The sequence below is a fragment of the Populus euphratica genome, unplaced genomic scaffold (genome assembly GCF_000495115.2).
Source record: "Populus euphratica unplaced genomic scaffold, PopEup_1.0 scaffold274.1, whole genome shotgun sequence".
In the NCBI taxonomy this organism is placed as follows: domain Eukaryota; kingdom Viridiplantae; phylum Streptophyta; class Magnoliopsida; order Malpighiales; family Salicaceae; genus Populus; species Populus euphratica.
The window spans coordinates 340,302-360,482 of record NW_011499993.1 but is presented as its reverse complement, the minus strand read 5'-3'; the positions used below and the strand labels follow the sequence as shown (position 1 = coordinate 360,482).

Genomic DNA, 20,181 nt, shown 5'->3' with positions numbered 1-20,181 from the left:
GTTTTGGTTTTTTGTTTTTTGGGGGGGGAGGGGGTTTGTTAGGGGGGTGCTGGATATTATATCTTAAAGTGTCCAGTGTTTTTGCAGCTGCAGCCATGTATACACTGCCCCAGGCATCTCCATCACCATACTGCCAGCAAAACAAATCGACCTTGATCAGCCTGCTATGGTGATATATATATATATATTTTTTATTTCCAACCTGCCATTTGTGCAGCTGCTACCTCTAGAATGTATTAGAAGTACCAACTTCTAGTAAGCTAGAAACACCGAAGGCTGTGTAATAAACCATTTTCATAAAGGCACAATGAGACCAGTGCTGAAACATTTCACCTTTTTTTTTCCCTTAATCTTTAATGGGTCATGGTAGTATTGTGACATTTGAAGTCCCTCGTTATGTCGGCAGCCATCTAACTGATTTGTAAATGAACAAAGTGTAGCTCATTGACATCCTACTTTTGTGCAAACATTTTGGAGGCAACCTCTGTGTTACATTACATCATGAACTCCTCACTATTCTTCATTTCTTAGGCACACAATCATGCTGATTTTCTTATCAAAGTTTTCTGTTTTGTTTTCTTAAATGAATTGCAGAAGCAACACCAAAGACAATTATGAGAACAATGGGGGTAAAAGGCCTCACCCTTTATCACTTGAAATCTCACCTACAGGTTTGCTGATACCATTGTCTCCTTATTCTTTTTGATCTTCAAGGTATTAGCTTTCTATGATTTCATGCTCATTCCTCTAGTTGACATTTCTACTTGCAGAAATACCGGCTGGGAAAGCAGTCCTGCAAGGAATCAACTGATAACTCCAAGGATGGTATTGGCCTTGTATCATTAGAACGGTTTTTACAAGTTATTTTCTTTCCTCTTTTCAATTAAAGTGCTTACCAGAGGCATAATATTATTCTTTAAATAATTTCCCTCTCCTCTGCATGTGAACTCCTCTATTTGTTTTCTTGCCACTTGCATGTTTTGTATTTTTCTGTGCAATCACCATACTGGCAAATGTCTGGATGCAAATTTCTATCTAGTGTCAATTGTAAATAACTACACCTATTTTTACCAAATTTGTCATGCAAGACCCCAAAAATGGAGTGAGGGGTGTCGGGTGCATACCTTGGGTGCCATAGCAGAACCCCTTCTGGTGAAAATTTGTTGTACTTGAAAACTTGCTGATTTAAGGAATGATGTGCAGTTGGGATTGCAGCATCAGTTGCAGAAAGTCAGGATACTGGTTCATCAACTTCAGCATCATCAAGAATGATTGCACAGGATCTTAATGAGTATGCTTTCTCTACCCTTGTTATGTCAACTTGTTCCCCCTCTCCTTTGTTCCCATATTTTCTGCCTTTTATCTTTCAAACAGTGGTTACCAGGTTACTGAGGCTTTGAGAGTGCAGATGGAAGTCCAACGAAGATTGCATGAGCAGCTGGAGGTTAGTTTTCATTCATGTGTTTAACTTGGTTCAGAAAATGTGGCTTTTGGACTTCTAAGATAACATAGAAGCTAGAATTCAATACATCTAAGTTGCTATGAGTTACCCCCCAGTATTCATTTATGCATGAGACAAGTTAAAGCCTCAGTTGTAGAAGCTTTTCACTATTTAATCGCCTCCAATTTAAAGCATGGAAATGTTAACTTCTTATTTGACGTAGAAAATATGAAGAGAGCCTGGCTCACCATGGGCTCATGGTGAGCGAGATTCGTGATACCATTTCTCCATTCAAGGGATTGCTGGAAAAAAAGCTTCTACTGATGGCTTATTACAAGCTAAAATAATTGAAACTTTTGCCTAAAAACTCTCCTTTGTTTCCTTTTGGAAAATAGTCTTTAATCCATGTAGCTTGCAATCTCGGCTATGATTTTGAGCTCTAAGGGTTTTACAATAAGCAGGTACAACGTCGTCTCCAACTTCGGATTGAAGCACAGGGGAAATACTTACAGTCAATACTTGAGAAAGCTTGTAAAGCTCTGAATGATCAGGCTGTTGCAACTGCAGGACTTGAAGCTGCTAGAGAAGAGCTTTCTGAATTAGCAATCAAGGTTTCCAATGAACGTGCAGGAATTGCCCCACTTGATACCAGGAAAATGCCTTCCATATCTGAACTTGCTGCTGCTTTGGAGAACAAACATGCTTCCAATGTGCCTGCTCGTGTTGGTGATTGCTCTGTCGAAAGCTGCCTCACTTCAACTGGGAGCCCGGTTTCTCCAATGGGTGTGGGCGCACAAGTTGCTTCCACGAAGAAAAGATCAAGGCCTGTGTTTGGTAATGGAGATTCATTGCCCTTCGATGGCAACATTCAGCAAGAAGTTGAATGGACAATGAACAATATTGGATGATTAGCAGGGAAATTCCATCCTAGAAACAGAAACTTTTTTGTTTCATTTTTTTTTTAGTTGTCTAGCTGATCTAAATGTCACATCTTAATCAACTTATCGTCAGTGGCCTGTATATTCTTAGATCTTTTGATTAGATATCTTTTTCTTATAACTTGAAACTCTCTCCCTTTCTGCAAAAAGAGTGGCTTGTTATTCATCTATTCAGCTAGCTTTTATAGATGGCATTTATCTATTCAGCTAGCTTTTATAGATGGCATTGAAAAACTGCAATGCATGGAGTTGAATTGAGTTGGAATTATTTCCAGCCTTCCACTTCTGTCCTTGACCATTGCTAACTGGTTTGGATGAGAAAATTGGCTGCAGAGTTTACTGTCCACATTCTAGAAATTATACTTGTTTGGGCACCGTAGTTAATACTTGGCATCTTACAACAGTTGATGAATGCTGAAAAGATCAAGGGATAATTGGTTGTATAGAAAGGATCATTTTCCTTGTCTGCTTAGCAACGAATCCACGAATGATTGGGTGCCTTATCTTTGCTTTCTAGCTTTCTTTCTTTCCCTTTTCCTCTGTTTTTGTTTTTACATGGGTGGATTTAATCCCAACACTCTTGTACCTAGGAAATTGAGTTTTTTTCCCCCTTACTTTTGCAAAATCATGGTCCACAAACACATAGATTTTTCATAATTTTATCTTGTCTTTGGTCTTTTGTTCCCAAAGAAGGTGATGGAAAATCGGAACGTCAGCCTGGATTCGAGCCTTTGTAAGTCGGTGACTTACTTCTATGGTAACCAGATAGGGTAGCCTCAACAACATGAACATTGGAATGATGACTAGACTCATGTCCAAGCAAAAGCTTTATTCTTTCTTAGCTTTATAGTATTTTTTTTTTTTTTTGAATATTCAAGAAAAGGAGAGAGAGTGACGAGTTTAGAATTTTCTGTTTCTGCATTTGTTGTCATAGCCATGATGGCATGTCCACTTAAAGAACCTCATGTTACTTATTCTTTACTTTTTTTGTGCCCTCTTTTGCTTTCTAGGAAATCAAATACTCCTTGCCTCCTTTACCATATTGCACCTCGTGACTCCTCCTTTACTCTCTTGGAGCAACCAGCTGCCTCCTTTCTCTTCTTGCAGCAATGAAAGATTCACTTGGTAAATCTTATCTCGTACTTTCTTTCTGTGCTTCCTTTTCTTTTTCTTTGCTTATATTTTTTGTTGAACTAAGGGATCCAGCAGAAATCCAACTAAATTTAACCCACAGAGATTAATTTTACTGTCAGTATATTTTCTGCTTTCCAGGTCCTAGCATGCTACTGTTTTATCTTGTTTCTGTTTCCCCCCCTTCCTCTGGCACTGATAATCTATAATTGCTCTTTATTAGTCTGTCAATATAATTCCATCTTTTTTTTAAAAAATATGATACAACTGTTGTGATGTTATCACTTTCATGCCATGTGACCTAGACCCCAGAATTTCTTTCATTATAGTGTGTTTCATTACAGTTAATTGATCCATTGATGATATACCAGAACAAGCTTTGCTAGACTGAGAAAGCAGGGTGTAGAATTCCATGTATTAGAACTGTGATATCCTTTTAACTTATGAGCTACATCTATGTCTTCAAAAGAATGGGAATGAATCACACTCAAGGAAGGAATTCTGTTTATAGCATTTTCATTCATTTCCTTTTCCTTGGTTTTTCAAAGTTGCAATGTTTCTTGAACAATTTCTCAGCATGGAGTTAGGGTTCCCTTCTTTGGATAAAACTAGAAATTCATCATCATCAGAGAAGCAATAGAGTTAGAAAGAGGAGAAAGAAGAGATTAAATTGTGTTTAAAATGTAAAAAGACCTTTGTGAAACTTGCTATAATACGAATCTTATGGCTCGTCTCCTTTATTGAGCCTGCATTTTGATTCCTCCTCGTGTCTTGTTTTTAAGGAACATCTCAACCTTGCCCTTCTTTGAAGTCCTTGACATCCAAACTAGGAGGGATGCTTCACCGTTGCGGATCACCAAACAAATATAAGAGGTTGGATGCAAAGCTTGAAAAGAAGCTGATTGAACTTAAGAGAAGTTCATCTGGGAAGACGAATTTCAAATCAATGAATAGTATAATCATGAGGTTTCCCCAGTTTAAAGAAGAACTGAAACACATCAGAGGGGTATTCGAACAGTATGGTAAGTTTAAACAAGGTTGGTTTTCTGGTACGGAGAAACAATGGACTGTTCTTGCACATTGACTCTCTATATCTTTCTCATAGATGAAGATGCAAATGGTAATATTGACATGAAGGAACTAAAAAAATGCTTACAAAATCTGCAACTCAATTTAAAAGAGGAGGAAGTTGAGGATCTATTCCACTCCTGCGACATTGATCAAAGCGAAGGGATACAATTCAATGAGTTCATTGTTCTTCTATGTCTCATCTATCTCCTAGTAGAGCATTCATCCTCTCCACTGAGAGTATCCACGATAAACTCAACTTTACATTCTTTCAACTCTTTTGACGTGAAGATGTTTACTTATTGTGATCAAACATATTTGATGATGTAAGGGTTTCGTTTCAGACGTCAAAGATGGGTTCACCTGAGCTTGAGGCCACTTTTGATACAATAATTAAAGCATTCTTATTTCTGGATAAGAATGGAGCTGGCAAGCTGAACAAGAAGGACATGATCAAAGCACTGAATGAGGATTCTCCATGGGAGAAATCCCCGACACACATCACTAGATCGAGATTCAGTACTCTCTCTTTCACACACTACAGTTCTAACTTTGACTTTGCTACTACTTTAGTTAAAATCCTTTAACCATCCTCTTGGCGGTTCCTGTTAATACATGCAGAAGAAATGGACTGGGACAGGAATGGGAAGGTCAGTTTCAGGGAGTTCCTCTTTTCTTTAATCGACTGGATCGGGATTGATGCTGATGAAGAAATTCCTGTGAAGGGAAGTTAAACCAAGCACAAGAACTTGATCTGGATAACTGTCAATACGAGGTCAGTTTGAAGCATTTGTGTGCCTGCATAAATCATCCCAGACTTCCCAGTGTATATTATTCAGAGCTGTTGCTCCTTCGTCATGTTCAATTGTGAAAGTATTTTATAGTTAGTTTTCGACGGTAAATGTTTCAAATATTCTATGAATCAACATATGATAATTCAAATGTTTATTTCTTTCGCTACCTTACCATGGAGTCCCTTGGATCACGATTCTGGTCGTCCTCTCCTATTTAAACTATGTTCTGAAAAACTCTGTATAAAAAGTGGGCATGGCGGTGGATATGGCAAGACTCTGGTAGCCTATTGAAAAACAAGGCATATACATTGATAGTCTACAGAAGGTGCAAGAAGGAAAATAACCAAAGAACTATAAGTTACCGCAGAAACCTTAGTCACTACCTAGTTGTCACTTGCATTTCTCATTGAATCCCTAGAGCTTGGACTCTTCTAATCATTGACAAAGAACAAGCATTCTTTTGTCTCCATTGTTCTCTACTTTCCGTATTTTGTCCTCTTTCCACGAACCATTGATCATTGCCATCTAGTATCCTTACAATCTGCCTCATGGTTGGCCTTAATTCTGGGTTGGACCTTGTGCATGCAATTCCCAATTTGACAGCTCTGAGCAATTCTTCATGATCATATTCACCGTTCAATCTTATATCAGCCATATCCTCCAGTGGTCTCTTCTGTGCCTCAAACTCATGAACTCTCCGAACCAATAGCACCTCAGGCCTCCGGAAATCAACTGCCATTTGTCCACTGACCACCTCCAGAACCACCACGCCATAGCTATATACGTCAGCCATTGGGGTTGCTTCACCATGTTCTATGTACTCTGGAGACATGTAACCGAAAATTCCACGGACTGAATTATTTTCTTTAGCACCTGCTTTATGGGCATGATCATTTCTTGCCAAGAATTCGGCAAGTGCAAAGTTACCAAGTCTTGGATTCATGTCTGGATCAAGAATGATAGAAGAGTTAGTGATATTCCTGTGGATAACTTGCTCATCCCACTCCTCATGAAGATAAAGAACTGCAGAAGCAAGAGACTTGATAATGTTATATCTGTGGCGCCAAAGCAGAATGGAGTGGCCAATTCTATTGTCATGATGGAAAAGAAGATGACTCATGTGGCGACTCGCTGAATAATCATAGACGACAAGCATCTCCCCTAGTTCTGTGCACCATCCACAGAGTTGAATTAGGTTGCGGTGGCGGAGCCTGCCTAAGTTTAGGAGTTCAGTTGAAAATCGCACGCGTATTGCAGGGCATTGGGTCATGCCAAGTCTCTTCACCAAGACTTGATGGCCATCTTCAAGGATGCCATAGTAAGCAGTTCCGAAGTCCACCTCTGCTACCCTTTGTGAGTCCGAGAAATTATTTGTAGCAGAAGTGATTTCCTTGTAGGATATTTCCCTGGGAGTATCCACCACAAAGAGAGCATTTTGACGGTGACTTCTGTTGTTCGACTTAGAAGAGCTCAGTTTATTAATATTCTCAAATTCTGCAAATTCTGCAGTTTCATATATAGTTTCTTCCAGGGCTGTGACATAGGCTGATGAAGTGAACGAAATTGTCATGTCAGAACTCGGAACGGTGGTGGTCGTGGTGGTTTTCGTTTTGCTTATGCTAGTGTTGCTTGCAGAGGATATAGCTATGTATCTAGGATGTGACTGAAACGATGGAAGAGATGGCAATTTGCCCAAAATGTTGCCAGAAAGTGCTTCCGCAACCCATTTCATGTTAGGCCGAAGCTGCGGGTTGTGGAGTGTGCATAGAAGCCCCAGGTGAATCAAGCGTTCCATATCAGAAAGCCCGAAAGACCCATCTGGAAGCCTATTGTCCCCTGCTTGCAGAAGCTTCCCTTCACCAGATAGCCCCCTTATCCAGTCGAGCAAAACGATCTGATCATCAGGATACGCCAGATCCACAGCCCGCCTCCCAGACACCACCTCTAACACAACAATTCCAAAGCTGAAAACATCAGATTTCGCAGTAGCAACGCTTCGTTTCTGGAAGCTCTCAGGTGGCAAATAACCGATAGTGCCACCTATTTTGGTCGATTCAGTCAGGTGAAACTGGTGATTCTTCATTGAAGGCGTCCTGATTTGGTACTCAAGTTCATGTTCTAACCACCTTGCCAAGCCAAAGTCACCAAGCCGGGCATTATAATGCGAGTCAAGCATTACATTGCTCGTCTTCACATCCCGGTGAATGATCTGTGTCTCCAATTTTTCATGGAGATAATGTAATGCTGCTGCCAAGCCACCAACTATCTTCCTTCTTCGTTCCCAGGAAAGAGGTGCTGCTCTCAGGTTTTCAGGCCTTCTAAACAGCACCCTGTCCAGGCTGCGGTTAGGCATGTAGTCATAAACCAATAACAACTGTTCTTCATGAACACACCAACCTCTTAGCCTGACAAGATTCCTATGTCGAAGATGAGCCACCGCAACCAACTCAGCTGCAAAAGTCTTCTCAAACTGCTCTCCTCTCTCAGACAAGCATTTAACAGCAACAACAGTGCCATCACTTGGTAAAACTGCTCTATAAACCTTTCCATAACCTCCACTACCAAGAACCTCATCTTCACAAAACCCTTTAGACCCTATATAAAGCTCAGCATAGCTGAATATCCTTGGATTAGCACCACCAACCTTCTCAGATAGTTGGATTCCCTCAAGGTCATAAAACAGACCTGGCTGCGGCTGCTGTTTACTTTGTTTATCATGCAGAAAACAACCAATCCATTTCGAGTCCTGTAACCGGCGTAGTGAATCACCTAGGAAATGAAGTATTTGGCTCCCACAGCCGCGGTGCCGGTCCTTTCTGACACCATCTTGCATGGGTTGTGGGATTCTGGGGTCCTCAAATGGCTTGATTTCCTCCAAATCAGCAGGTAAAATGATGCAAAGGCGGTTGAGTTGCATGGTTTAGGTGCCTGGAAATGGACTTGATGGGCATGGAATGAAGGTGGCAAGTAAATGAACGAGACTTGGCTTGCTCATGCGTACATTATGTGAACACTTAATGCCTTTCTTTGAGCCTGTGCTTTAAAGTCAACACGGTTAGGTTGCCTTGTGGTTGAATTTTATGCCATCAGCCGGCTTGAAAAGAGCCCATCCTTGTCTTGCCAAAAAGAAGATTCGGCAATATTTAATCTTCGCTTTTTATAGTCTATATTTTCTAGAGCAAAAATAAAATTCTTTCGTGTTCAAAACGAGGGTATGCTGGTCATAAACGACACCTTCGAAGAACACACGGTCGTGATGGTCGCAATTTTTATCTTACAGGTTTAGATTATGTTTAGTATTGTGATAATTATTCTAGTTATAATTTGAAAAAAATAATTTTATAAAAAATAATTTTAATTGAAATTAATTTTAAAAAATATATGTTTAATTAAAATTATGATTGAAACTAAAGTTAAACAAAAAATAATTTAATGTGTTTGGTTAAAAAAATACTTTTCAGGTTATAAAATAATATATATATATATATATATATATATTGATAGTTTTTAATTTAAATATTGTAGATTTAATTACTGTTATTATATCATAAAATAAATAATATTGATATCAAATATTTTTTTATTATTTCATTAAACTACGTGTAATTTCATCACGTACAAAATCTATCCAACAAGGACTATATTTTTCATGGTTTATTAAGCGAGCAATAAGATCAGTTAAAAATATTATTAAATTCAAAATGTGGATTGCAATCAAATTCTGCAAATACTACGATATCAAGTGATCTCGTTCTAATTTTTTGAATAAAACACAATTAAAAATAAAAATAAAAACTGATTTTTTTAACTGGGTCGGAGCCATTAAGAATAAAATTGGGATTGCAATCAAATTCTGTAAATGTTACGTCATCAAGTGATCTCCTTCTAATTTTTTGAATAAAACATAATTAAAAATAAAAATAAGAATTAAATTTTTTTAACTAGGTCAGACCCGGTAAGAACAAAATTGGGATTGTGATGAAATTCTGCAAATGCTATCTCATCAAGCGATCTCCTTCTAATTTTTTGAATAAAACACAATTAAAAATATAAAAATTAATTTTTTTAACTGGGTCAGACTCGGTTCAATATATTTAGCTTTGAACTAGACTCGGTCGGTCCAGAATAGTAACAGGAACAGTGGAGTCACCCTCCACTATACCCTCCATTGTTCACGTGAACACTGGAGTTCACTCTCCACTGCGTTATGCAGGTTTGTGAAAAGCAGTAGAGAGCTACTTTCCATGAACTTATGATTTAAACTTATTTTAACCAGCTCCACGTGCATGATAAATCATGATTTTTTTGTTACCAAATATTTACAAGCTGCGATTTGCTTTAAAAGCAATCGTAGCTAGATAAACAAACACCCACTTAGTTCAAAACCCTCCCTAAACCTAACTTATAACTAAGCCTATTTACAACTCACATTAAAAAAACATTTTTAGACTGTAAAAATATTTAAAAATGAAGGAATGCTATTCTTGTATAATTGTCCTGTTCACATTAAATATGTGGATTTTAACTCTTAATTGATATTTTTATGATAAATAAATTTTGTAAGAAAATGATAAAGAATAACATTATTGTTAAAAACATATCTATTAAATATGATCTAGATGTTGACTCGATACAAGCTTGGATTACAAGTTTGGCAGGTATAAACACTAAAATCTTAACAAGTTTGGCCTATGAACCAAGTTTTTTATGACTAAATTAATTAAATTTATTGGGGTTGGAACTTAAATTAAATTTTTTGGGTTTTGAGTCAAAACTAAATTAAAAAACCCAATTTGAATATAGTTCATAATTTTTACTTTAATATATTTCTAATTAAGAGTATTATAAGAAGTTTTAATATCAACTTTTCTAAAAATCATTTAGATAAATAATATTTGAAATAAATTGTATCTTATTTATTTATAAATAGACAATTAAATTATCAAATCAAACATAAAAACAATCAATAAAGACTAAATACTAAGCACAAAAACTTGAAAGTTTTCTAAAAACAATTCAAGTCCATCCAAAAAAAGCAGCAGATGTTCAAAATCGTTTCTTTTATGAAATCAAATCAACAAAACAAGGAACGAAAGCCATTTCCTTTAAAAAATCAAATCATCGTGATTAAAAATGTGTTAAAATGGAGTATTCGAAATTTCTCTTGCTTGCCTTTTCCCTCTAAATCTTTTGAAATGGGAGTCTTAAATGAAGTAGGTGATTGGGATGCACTTAATACGACATGTATAGTTATAAAAGTGCAATTAATTCTGTTAGGTTAGAGGTATTTGTTCATATGCATACAATAGTAAGACAAACATAAAGCTGTGGATGTCTCTAGAAAAAATTCATGAAAATCAGAGAGAGAGAGGATGTAACAGGACATCCAGAGGGGTCCTAGCAAATTAATTTCGTAAGATCACATTCAAATTCAAAAAAAAAAAAAAGAGAGAGTAAATTTTTGAATATTGATTAATATCACAAACATATCCTTGCATTTATTTTCCTCATCTTAAATAATCAAACACATTTATTTGTAAATTCTTTCCTAGAACAAAAAACCCTAATGAAATATCATAATCATGTTCATGCTGTGATTAGATTGAATTTCTATGCTTGCAATTTCTGAGATGAGCACACTGCCGTAATGCATATATTTTGAGATGGGACAAACTCTCGGCAAGTAGTGCATATATTTTGAGATGGGACAAACTCTTTTGAACACGTTCCTTGGTCTAATAATAATGACGATTCACAAAAAGTGAATAATCAAAGTACTCGTTATCATACAAATTGACAAAGAAAAAGTCTAATTAATCCAATATCAATCTAATTATAAGATTCTTTTCACTTGAAATTTTGGAAACATAAATCCCTTTCAGACACGGTGGTGGGCTTGGTACAAGGTTAAAGAACAGGAGATGAATCGTTGCATAGGTAGTCATTACAAGAACAATTCCTATAAAGATTAAAAGTTGGTTTTAAGGATGTTAGGTGTATCCATAAATTAAAGGGTTAAATGTTAGTAAAAAAGGAAAACAACTAAATTATTAGTAATGGTTAATGAGAAACAATTAAAAACTAATTTGATATGTATTTTTTTATATAAAAAAAGAAGGAGATAAAAATGAAATAATATTGCTTACTTGGAGGGTAATATTAATTCTTATTTAACCAATTTTTATTTGTGATCTTACTAAATTTACACCGCCTACTAAGAACTTGACAGATTGAAATCACCTGGACACGACCAAAGGCGCAATTAGTGCTCGGAGGTTTGTGCCAAGAGTCATTGACACAATCATGATATTAAGACTTTGGGACCCTTTTAATCAAAATTAAGATTGCATGGCAGCGAAGACCTAAGTAAGGGATTGTTGGCATATAGTTAATCTTATGATTATGTTATTTATTCGTACGTGACGCCTGTTTGTTCGAGTCTGGCGATGTAGGTTGCCAGCCATTTTGTTTTTTGTATCGATTAATGATATATAATACATGGTCCCTTTTTGGCTTGGAACTTAGTGGCATATTTTTTAATGTGGGGTACGTACTTGTGCTTTGCTTTGCGTCTCAAGTTGTGCCAAAATCTGCTAGCTATTAGCTGTAGCCATTGAAGCTCAATGGGATGTTATTTGAATTTTTTACCTTTCCATTTATGGTGCTGTTTCGGGGCTTGAAGAGGAAGAAAAGGAGGAAAAGAGGAAGAGGTTCAAATCAAGGGAGGGAAAAAAGAACCTGAAACAAAAATCGCATCAACTTTTTTATTTTATTTTATTACTAGACAGTTTTTTTTAAGGTAATGTTTTATTATCTCATAGTAGAAGAGATGAAGATAATGGAGATAGAAAATGGACATGTTTACTTGTAATTGTAATTAAGAAGCTTGAATTTCAAAGATTCTTTTAAATCTTTAAAACTATTGAAAGGAATAGAAATGTTAAACATTTCAAATCAAACAAAGAGAAATATGAATATAAAAGAGGAGGTGATTAGGGTGTCATGGAACACTTTATTCTAAAGTTCATGTTTTAACTTAAATACAAAAAAGATTATATATAGGATAAACTAAAAATACTATTCTACCCTTAAAAAATAAAATAAAATAAATATATTTCTTAACATCACCCTTAAACTCACGATGCAGCATCTATAAGCATCGAGAGTTTGCCAGCTAGAAAACAAAAACGGGAAATGAAATGTAACTTGGTAAAGAAATCTACAGCCTGCAAAAACGAATAAATAAAAGACAAAGTAATGGTGTCATGCTTGAGATGATGTCAAGCAAGATGACAATCGATCTTAAAGTACTTAGTTTGTTCATAAAAAATTAAGTTGCTAGCAATCTGAATAGAACTCTGATTGTCACAATACATTGAAGTATGATGAGAAAGGAAAACTCTCATTTCTACAAGTAACTGATTAGTACTTAAAAGTGTATTTTTATCATGATTTTATATCATCATTTTGCACTTGAAGTATTAATAACTCCTTAACTAAAACATGTTTTATAATAATATATCTAATAATATAAGATACCTTTAATTTATGGTAAATGTTCATTTTAAATGCAGGCCTATCACATAAATGAAAGAATTGATTGATGACTTTAAGAACTTAAATTGCAAGGGCAAAGAGATGACCAAAATTAGAAAAGAGATGTCGGTACAAACCAAACCGGAACACTGTTCGGTAATTGGGTCATATCTGGAGCTATAGATCTCAGATTTAGGTCTACTTTATATGGATGGAAAGGTAAGACATAGGCCTACAACTCTCATATGGAGCCCAAGATCTAAAAAGGCCATTTTCAAGTCCAAATTGTAGCAACAACAAAGAAGCCCGAATTTGTCCTCCAGCCCAAGCACTGTTCAGTATTTTGGCCATATCTGGAGTTCTAGAAGTCCAAATGAGCTGAATTTTTTACACAAGAATGAGACAATTGCCTACAACTTTCATGTTTTTAAATGACTCCAAAGAAAGCTGAGACAATTGCCTACAACTTTCATGTTTGCAACTGGCTCCAATTTTGACGTTATCAATGACGTTTTGGGCAGACAAGAGAAGATAAGGATTGTCACCAAGTCAAGAGTTGGCCACCCACTCATCAATTAGTCATCAAATCAATAGTTTCCAATTTTGGCCTATAAAAGGAGGCATTTGCCATGCATTTAGGCATCTTGGTGTCCAGATCAAGATCATGCTCTTGCTTTCTTTCTTTGTATTTTTTGTAATGTTTATGCTTTGCTTTCATTAATATCAAGTTTATACCTTTCATTTCCTTTCATTTACTTAGTTAACTCTTATCTTATTTATGTTCTTATTTTGTTTATTTATTTTTCTTTCTTCCATTATGTCTAGCTAAGTTTATTATGTCAAGGTGAAAAGGTTACACTAGTGGTGTAAGAATAAGTATAGTGTAAACTTAATATGGACTTTAATGTTTGATACTAACATGCTTTATATTTGTTATCTTGTTCACTCTTTAATACTTTGCTTGTTAAATGACTAATCTTGTTTTATGTTGTATAACACTTGGTACAACAAATGCTTGGCACTTTCATAGTTCATATTGGATGGTATAACCGACACCTGAGCTATGAAAGGCACTTGATTTGTTGTTAACATAAGTTATAATCATGAATGCTTGATGAAATTTACAAGTCTTAGCATTAATTGAATAAGATGACTTATATAATCATGTTAACAATCTATAATCTGATTGGAACCGCCTTTGTGTGTGGTTTCCAATTGAATAATAAGAGTTTATACTATACTTGTTTGACATACCATTAGTGAATCCTCTAACCTTGATATTGTTTGTTATCGTTGTTAAATCTTTACGTTAATATTCCATCTCAAAGTTCTCATCTTCTTCTTCTTCTTCCTTTTCTTTTTCTTTATTATTATTATTATTGCTGTTATTACTATTATTGTTGTTGTTGTTGTTATTGTTATTGTTGTTGTATTATTGTTATTTATAATTTGTACAATTAACCTCCTTGTGGTTCGACCCCGGTCTTGCTGGGTTATTTATTACTTCGACACTCCTGCACTTGGGAGAAGATATCAATCTTTTAGTCGTGTCAGTAACCAACATAACCAAATAATCTTTTTGGAAATAGATGTCATAACGCAATATTTTACTTCAGTTGAAGATTGAAAAATTATAGATTGTTTCTTACTATTCCAAGAAATAAAATAATCACCTAAAAAGATACAGAAATCAGTAACATACTTACGATATGTAGGATCATTGCCATGATCAGCATTAAAATATGCACGTAGCTCCAAGAAAAAGGTGGATGAAAGTAAATGACTCTGACAGACTGTACCCCAAAGGTATTGCAAAATATGAAGAATAGTTGCCTAGTAAACGATAGTAAAAGAAGTAACAAATTGACTAACAATATAAACAACATATGCAATATTTGAAAGAGTAATGGTGAGATATACCAAGCTCTTAATAATAGTATAATATAAAGTAGGATATGTTAAAGGTAAGCTATCAAAATAAGGGTACTTTGCGTTAACCTCAATAGGAGTGTTTATATAGTCTTGTTATTAGTAAATCTAGTCCAGTTAAGAGTATTTGCAACATATTTTAATAGAGAAAGAAGGTGACATTTGGGTGAGTAAGTTATATCAATACCTAGGAAATATCGAAGATAACCTAAACCCTTCATTTCAAACTATTTAGCTAACTCTTTCTTTAAAACTGAAATACCATTAATGTCATTACCAATATTAATTATGTTATCAACATATAAAGACATAATGATACGACTTGCATTAATGCATTTAATAAAAAAAATAAGATCATGACTACTAGAAACAAATCCAAGAGATGAGATCACAACAAAAAACTTCTCAAACCAAACATAAGGTGCTTGTTTGAGACCATATAATGTTTTCCTAAGTTTACAAACACACTCAGAGTCATGTGAAACACTAAGAGGGGGTGTCATATAAACTTGTTTTTAAAGATCTCCATTTAAAAAGGTTTTTTTAACATAAAGTTGAGAGATATGCCACTAATGAACCAAAGTTACAACAATAAGAATATGAATAATAGTTATTTTTACATCATAAACAAGGAAAAATATCTCCTCACAATCTATACTATACTGTTGAGAGTATCCTTTTGCAGCCAACCTAGTTTTGTATCGTTTAATAGACCCATCAAAATTAGTCTTGAGCTTATACACCTAATGATAACTAATAACACTTTTACTAGGAGGTAGAAGAATTAAATCCCAAGTATCTGTCTTATGTAAAGCAAAAGATTCCTCATCTATAGCTTGTTGATAAAGAGGATCAAGAATTGTTTCTTTATAGGAAGAAGGATTATAAAGCAATGAATAAAAACTAAAAAGGAAGTAAATGATGAAGAATAACAAGAATAAGCAAAGTCTAGTAGTTTTATGAACTTATAAATACGTATGGATTGACATAAAGGTAGATTCACAATCTCAGAAGAAACTTGAGGGTCTATAGATGAGATGAAGTTTCAGGTGTACTAGAGAGTAAAGTGTCAATACCTGTGGAATGATAAGTATAAATTGATCGAATATGGAGAGAGGTATCTGAGGTACTAGGAACCTGAGATGATAAACTATCAGAATCTTTAGAAATAAGATTTATATGAATAAGATTAGATTTAATTAAGCTATAAGTAGTGGATGGAATAGAAATGAAAGGTATATGCTCGAGAAAGACAACATGACAAGACACATAAAATTTCTGAGTTATTGAATCAAAATAACAATACCTTCTTTTACCTTCATCATAACCAAGAAAGACACAAATAATATATCAAGAGGATAACTCACTGCGTTCTACACGAGGATAAAAAATGAAACAAATATAACTAAAAACTCTAAAAATGGAATAATTAGGGGTATACCTATATAAATTTTTGAAGAGAGAAATACTTGAAATATAAAAAAAAAACTTACAAATGAAGAAACAAACATTACTTATAACTATAAGGAGATAAACTTCTGAAATTGCTTAGTTGAAGTATTAGGATTGATGATAAAGCATGATGAAACTATTACTACAGTATTGTGATGTGGTGGTTTATAACCTTGAGGTAGTCTATGAGTATTTTATTGTGACTGACTGTTAGGCTTTTAAACTTGATTTTGTTATCTCAACTTAGAACATTAAGCCTTTCAATAACCTTTCTGCTTAGAGAAACTACACTTATTGAAGGCAACTCTTGTGTAAGGCTTATTCTGATTATTAGAAAATGACTTAGAGAGTACTGTTAGTATAGAAAGATTTGAAGTAGAAAGAATTTGCTTTTCAAAATAAGACTGAAGACGTATTTTTTCAACCAATAACTCATTGACAACAAAGTCAACAGAAGGTAATGGAGAACGATACATAATTGAACTTCCAAGTCCTTTAAAATCATTGTGAAGTGCTGTTAAAAGTTGTACTAATCATTGATACTCTCTATGATCAATATAGGTACCATATGCCTTTAATTTTGCTGATTCTGTAAGCATCAGTTGATCCTAAAGATCTATCATAGCATAATAAAACTCTTGAATACTTATATTCTTCTAGTGAAAAACTCATATGTCATTCTCTAATTGATACTACTTTATAAAATTTGATTGCGTTGCTTTGCGTCTCAAGTTGTGCCAAAATCTGCTAGCTATTAGCTGTAGCCATTGAAGCTCAAGGGGATGTTATTTGAATTTTTTACCTTTTCATTTATGGTGCTGTTTTGGGGTTCGAAGAGGAAGGAAAGGAGGGAAAGAGGAAGAGTTCAAATCAAGGGAGGGAAAAAAGAACCTGAACCAAACAAAAACCAGATCAACTTTTTTATTTTATTTTATTTTTTTACTAGACAGTCTTTTAAGGTAATGTTTTATTATCTCATAATAGAAGAGATGGAGACAATGGAGATAGAAAATGGACTTGTTTACTTGTAATTAAGAAGCTTGAATTTCAAAGGTTCTTTTAAATCTTTAAAATTATTGAAAGGAATAGAAATGTTAAACATTTCAAATCAAACAAAGAGAAATATGAATATAAAAAAGGAGGTGATTAGGGTGTCATGGAACACTTTATTCTAAAGTTCATGTTTTAACTTAAATACAAAAAAGATTAGATATAAGATAAACTAAAAGTATTATTTTACCCTTAATAAATAAAATAAAATAAATATATTTCTTAACATCACCCTTAAACTCACGATGCAACATCTATAAGCATCGAGAATTTGCTAGTTAGAAAACAAAAAACGAAAAATGAAATGTAACTTGGTAAAAAAATCTACAATTTGCAAAAAAGAATAAACAAAAAAACAAAGTAATGGTGTCATGCTTGAGATAATATCAAGTAAGATGACAATCAATCTCAAAGTACTTAGTTTGTTCATGAAAAATTAAGTGTTAGCAATTTGAATAGAACTCTGGTTGTCACAATACATTGGAGTATGATGAGAAAGGAAACCTCTCATATCTACAAGTAACCAACATAACCAAATAATCTCTTTAGAAATAGATGTCATAGCACGATACTTTACTTCAGTTAAAGATTGAAAAATAATAGATTGTTTCTTACTACTCTAAGAAATAAAAGAATAACTTAAAAAGATACAGAAATCAGTAACATACTTGCGATATGTAGAATCATTGCCATGATTAGCATCAAAATATACACGTAGCTCCAAGAAAAAGGTGGATGAAAGTAAATGACTCTGATAGACTGTACCCCGAAGGTATTGCAAAATATGAAGAATAGTTGCCTAGTGAATGATAGTAGAAGAAGTAACAAATTGACTAATAATATAAACAACATATGCAATATTTGAACAAGTAATGGTGAGATATACCAAGCTCTTAATAATAGTACAATATAAAGTAGGATATGTTAAAGGTAAGCCATCAACATAAAGGTACTTTGCATTAACCTCAATAGGAGTGTTTATATAGTCTTGTTATTAGTAAATCTAGTCCACTTAAGAGTATTTGCAACATATTTTAATAGAGAAAGAAGGTGACATTTGGGTGAGTAAGTTATATCAATATCTAGAAAATATCGAAGATAACCTAAACCCTTCATTTCAAATTATTTAGTTAACTCTTTCTTTAAAACTGAAATACCATTAATGTCATTACCAATATTAATTATGTTATCAACATATAAAGACATAATGATACGACTTGCATTAATGCATTTAATAAAAAAACAAGATATGACTACTAGAAACAAATCCAAGAGATGAGATCACAACAAAGAACTTCTCAAACCAAACATAAGGTGCTTGTTTGAGACCATATAATGTTTTCTTAAGTTTACAAACACACTCAGAGTCATATGAAACACTAAGAGAGGGTGTCATATAAACTTGTTTTTAAAGATCTCCATTTAAAAAAGGTTTTTTAACATAAAGTTGAGATATATGCCACTAACGAACCAAAGTTACAACAATAAGAGTATGAATAATAGTTATTTTTACATCATAAACAAGGAAAAATATCTCCTCACAATCCATACTATACTGTTGAAAGTATCCTTTTGCAGCCAACCTAGCTTTGTATCGTTTAATAGACCCATCAAAATTAATCTTGAGCTTATACATCCAACGATAACTAATAACACTTTTAATAGGAGGTAGAGGAATCAAATCCCAAGTATCTATCTTATATAAAGCAAAATATTTCTCATCTATAGCTTGCTGATAAAGAGGATCAAGAATTGTTTCTTTATAGTAAGAAGTATTAGAAAAACAATGAATAAAAACTAAAAAAGGAAGTAAATGATGAAGAATAACACGAATAAGCAAAGTCTAGTAGTTTTATAAACTTATAAATACGTATGGATTGACATAGAGGTGGATTCACAATCTCAGAAGAAACTTGAGGGTCTATAGATGAAATGAAGTTTCAAGTGTACTAGAGAATAAAGTGTCAATACCTGTGGAATGATAAATATAAATTGATCGAACATGGAGAGGGGTATCTGAGGTACTAGGAACCTGAGATGATAAACTATCAGAATCTTTAGAAAAAAGATCTATATGAATAAGATTAGATTTAATTAAGCTATAAGTAGTGGATAGAATAGAAATGAAAAGTATATGCTCGAGAAAAACAACATGACGAGACACATAAAATTTCTGAGTTATTGAATCAAAATAATAATACCTTCTTTTACCTTCATTATAACCAAGAAAGACACAAATAACATATCAAGAGGACAACTCACTACGTTCTGCATGAGGATAAAGAATGAAACAAATATAAATAAAAACTCTAAAAATAGAATAATTAGAGGTATACCAATATAAATTTTTGAAGAGAGAAATACCTGAAATATAAAAAGAAAACTTACGATTGAAGAAACAAACATTACTTATAACTATAAAGAGATAAACTTCTGAAATTGCTCAGCTGGAGTACTAGGATTGATGATAGAGCATAATGAAACTACTACTGCAGAATTGTGGTGTGGTGGTTTATAACCTTGAGGTAGTCTATGAGTATTATATTGTGACTGACTGTTAGGCTTTTAAGCTTGATTTTGTTATCTCAACTTAGAACATTAAGCCTTTCAATAACCTTTCTGTTTAGAGAAAATACACTTATTGAAGGCAACTCTTATGTAAGGCTTATTATGATGATTATAAAATGGTTTAGAGGGTACTGGTAGTATAGAAAGATTTAAAGCAGAAAGAATTTGCTTTTCAAAATAAGACTGAAGACGTATTTCTTCATCCAATAACTCACTGATAACAAAGTCAACAGAAGGTAATGGAGAACGATACATAATTGAACTTCCAAGTCCT

General features: G+C 34.0%; 3 protein-coding genes across 4 annotated transcripts in view; 2 read left to right on the top strand and 1 right to left on the bottom strand.

Annotated features, from left to right (window-relative positions):
* The window catches only part of LOC105140493 (myb family transcription factor APL), a 4,773-nt gene extending 2,273 nt beyond the window's left edge, over positions 1–2,500 (top strand). Inside the window, exons 2-6 of the mRNA XM_011047352.1 lie at positions 595–671; positions 771–825; positions 1,204–1,291; positions 1,375–1,444; positions 1,903–2,500. Coding sequence (XP_011045654.1) covers positions 595–671; positions 771–825; positions 1,204–1,291; positions 1,375–1,444; positions 1,903–2,349 — 737 coding nt within the window. The 3' untranslated portion in view covers positions 2,350–2,500. The remainder of the gene's footprint in view (positions 1–594; positions 672–770; positions 826–1,203; positions 1,292–1,374; positions 1,445–1,902) is intronic.
* Positions 2,501–2,964: 464 nt separating this feature from the next.
* Positions 2,965–5,543, top strand: LOC105140492 (Calcium-binding EF-hand family protein). Of its 2 annotated transcripts, XM_011047351.1 has the most exons (6): positions 2,965–3,112; positions 3,390–3,504; positions 4,293–4,532; positions 4,616–4,818; positions 4,923–5,097; positions 5,200–5,543. In XM_011047351.1, exons 2-6 carry the CDS (start codon positions 3,489–3,491, stop codon positions 5,310–5,312), a joined length of 747 nt encoding a protein of 248 aa, XP_011045653.1. In that variant the 5' UTR covers positions 2,965–3,112; positions 3,390–3,488; the 3' UTR covers positions 5,313–5,543. The 2 variants fall into 2 exon arrangements, with proteins under 2 accessions (XP_011045653.1, XP_011045652.1); XM_011047350.1 differs by lacking the exon at positions 2,965–3,112 and having other exon boundaries at positions 3,186–3,504.
* A 114-nt stretch (positions 5,544–5,657) lies between these two features.
* On the bottom strand, positions 5,658–8,593 carry LOC105140491 (receptor like protein kinase S.2-like). Its single transcript, XM_011047349.1, has one exon. It carries the CDS (start codon positions 8,287–8,289, stop codon positions 5,776–5,778), a length of 2,514 nt encoding a protein of 837 aa, XP_011045651.1. The 5' UTR covers positions 8,290–8,593; the 3' UTR covers positions 5,658–5,775.
* Positions 8,594–20,181: the final 11,588 nt, after the last annotated feature.

Excerpts from the sequence above, each read along its gene's own strand:
- LOC105140491 (XM_011047349.1), bottom strand. The coding sequence starts at position 8,289 with ATGCAACTCAACCGCCTTTGCATCATTTTACCTGCTGATTTGGAGGAA.
- LOC105140492 (XM_011047351.1), top strand. Across the intron at positions 4,533-4,615 it reads AGGGGTATTCGAACAGTATG|ATGAAGATGCAAATGGTAAT; the intron begins GTAAGTTTAAAC and ends TCTTTCTCATAG. Across the intron at positions 5,098-5,199 it reads CATCACTAGATCGAGATTCA|AAGAAATGGACTGGGACAGG; the intron begins GTACTCTCTCTT and ends TAATACATGCAG.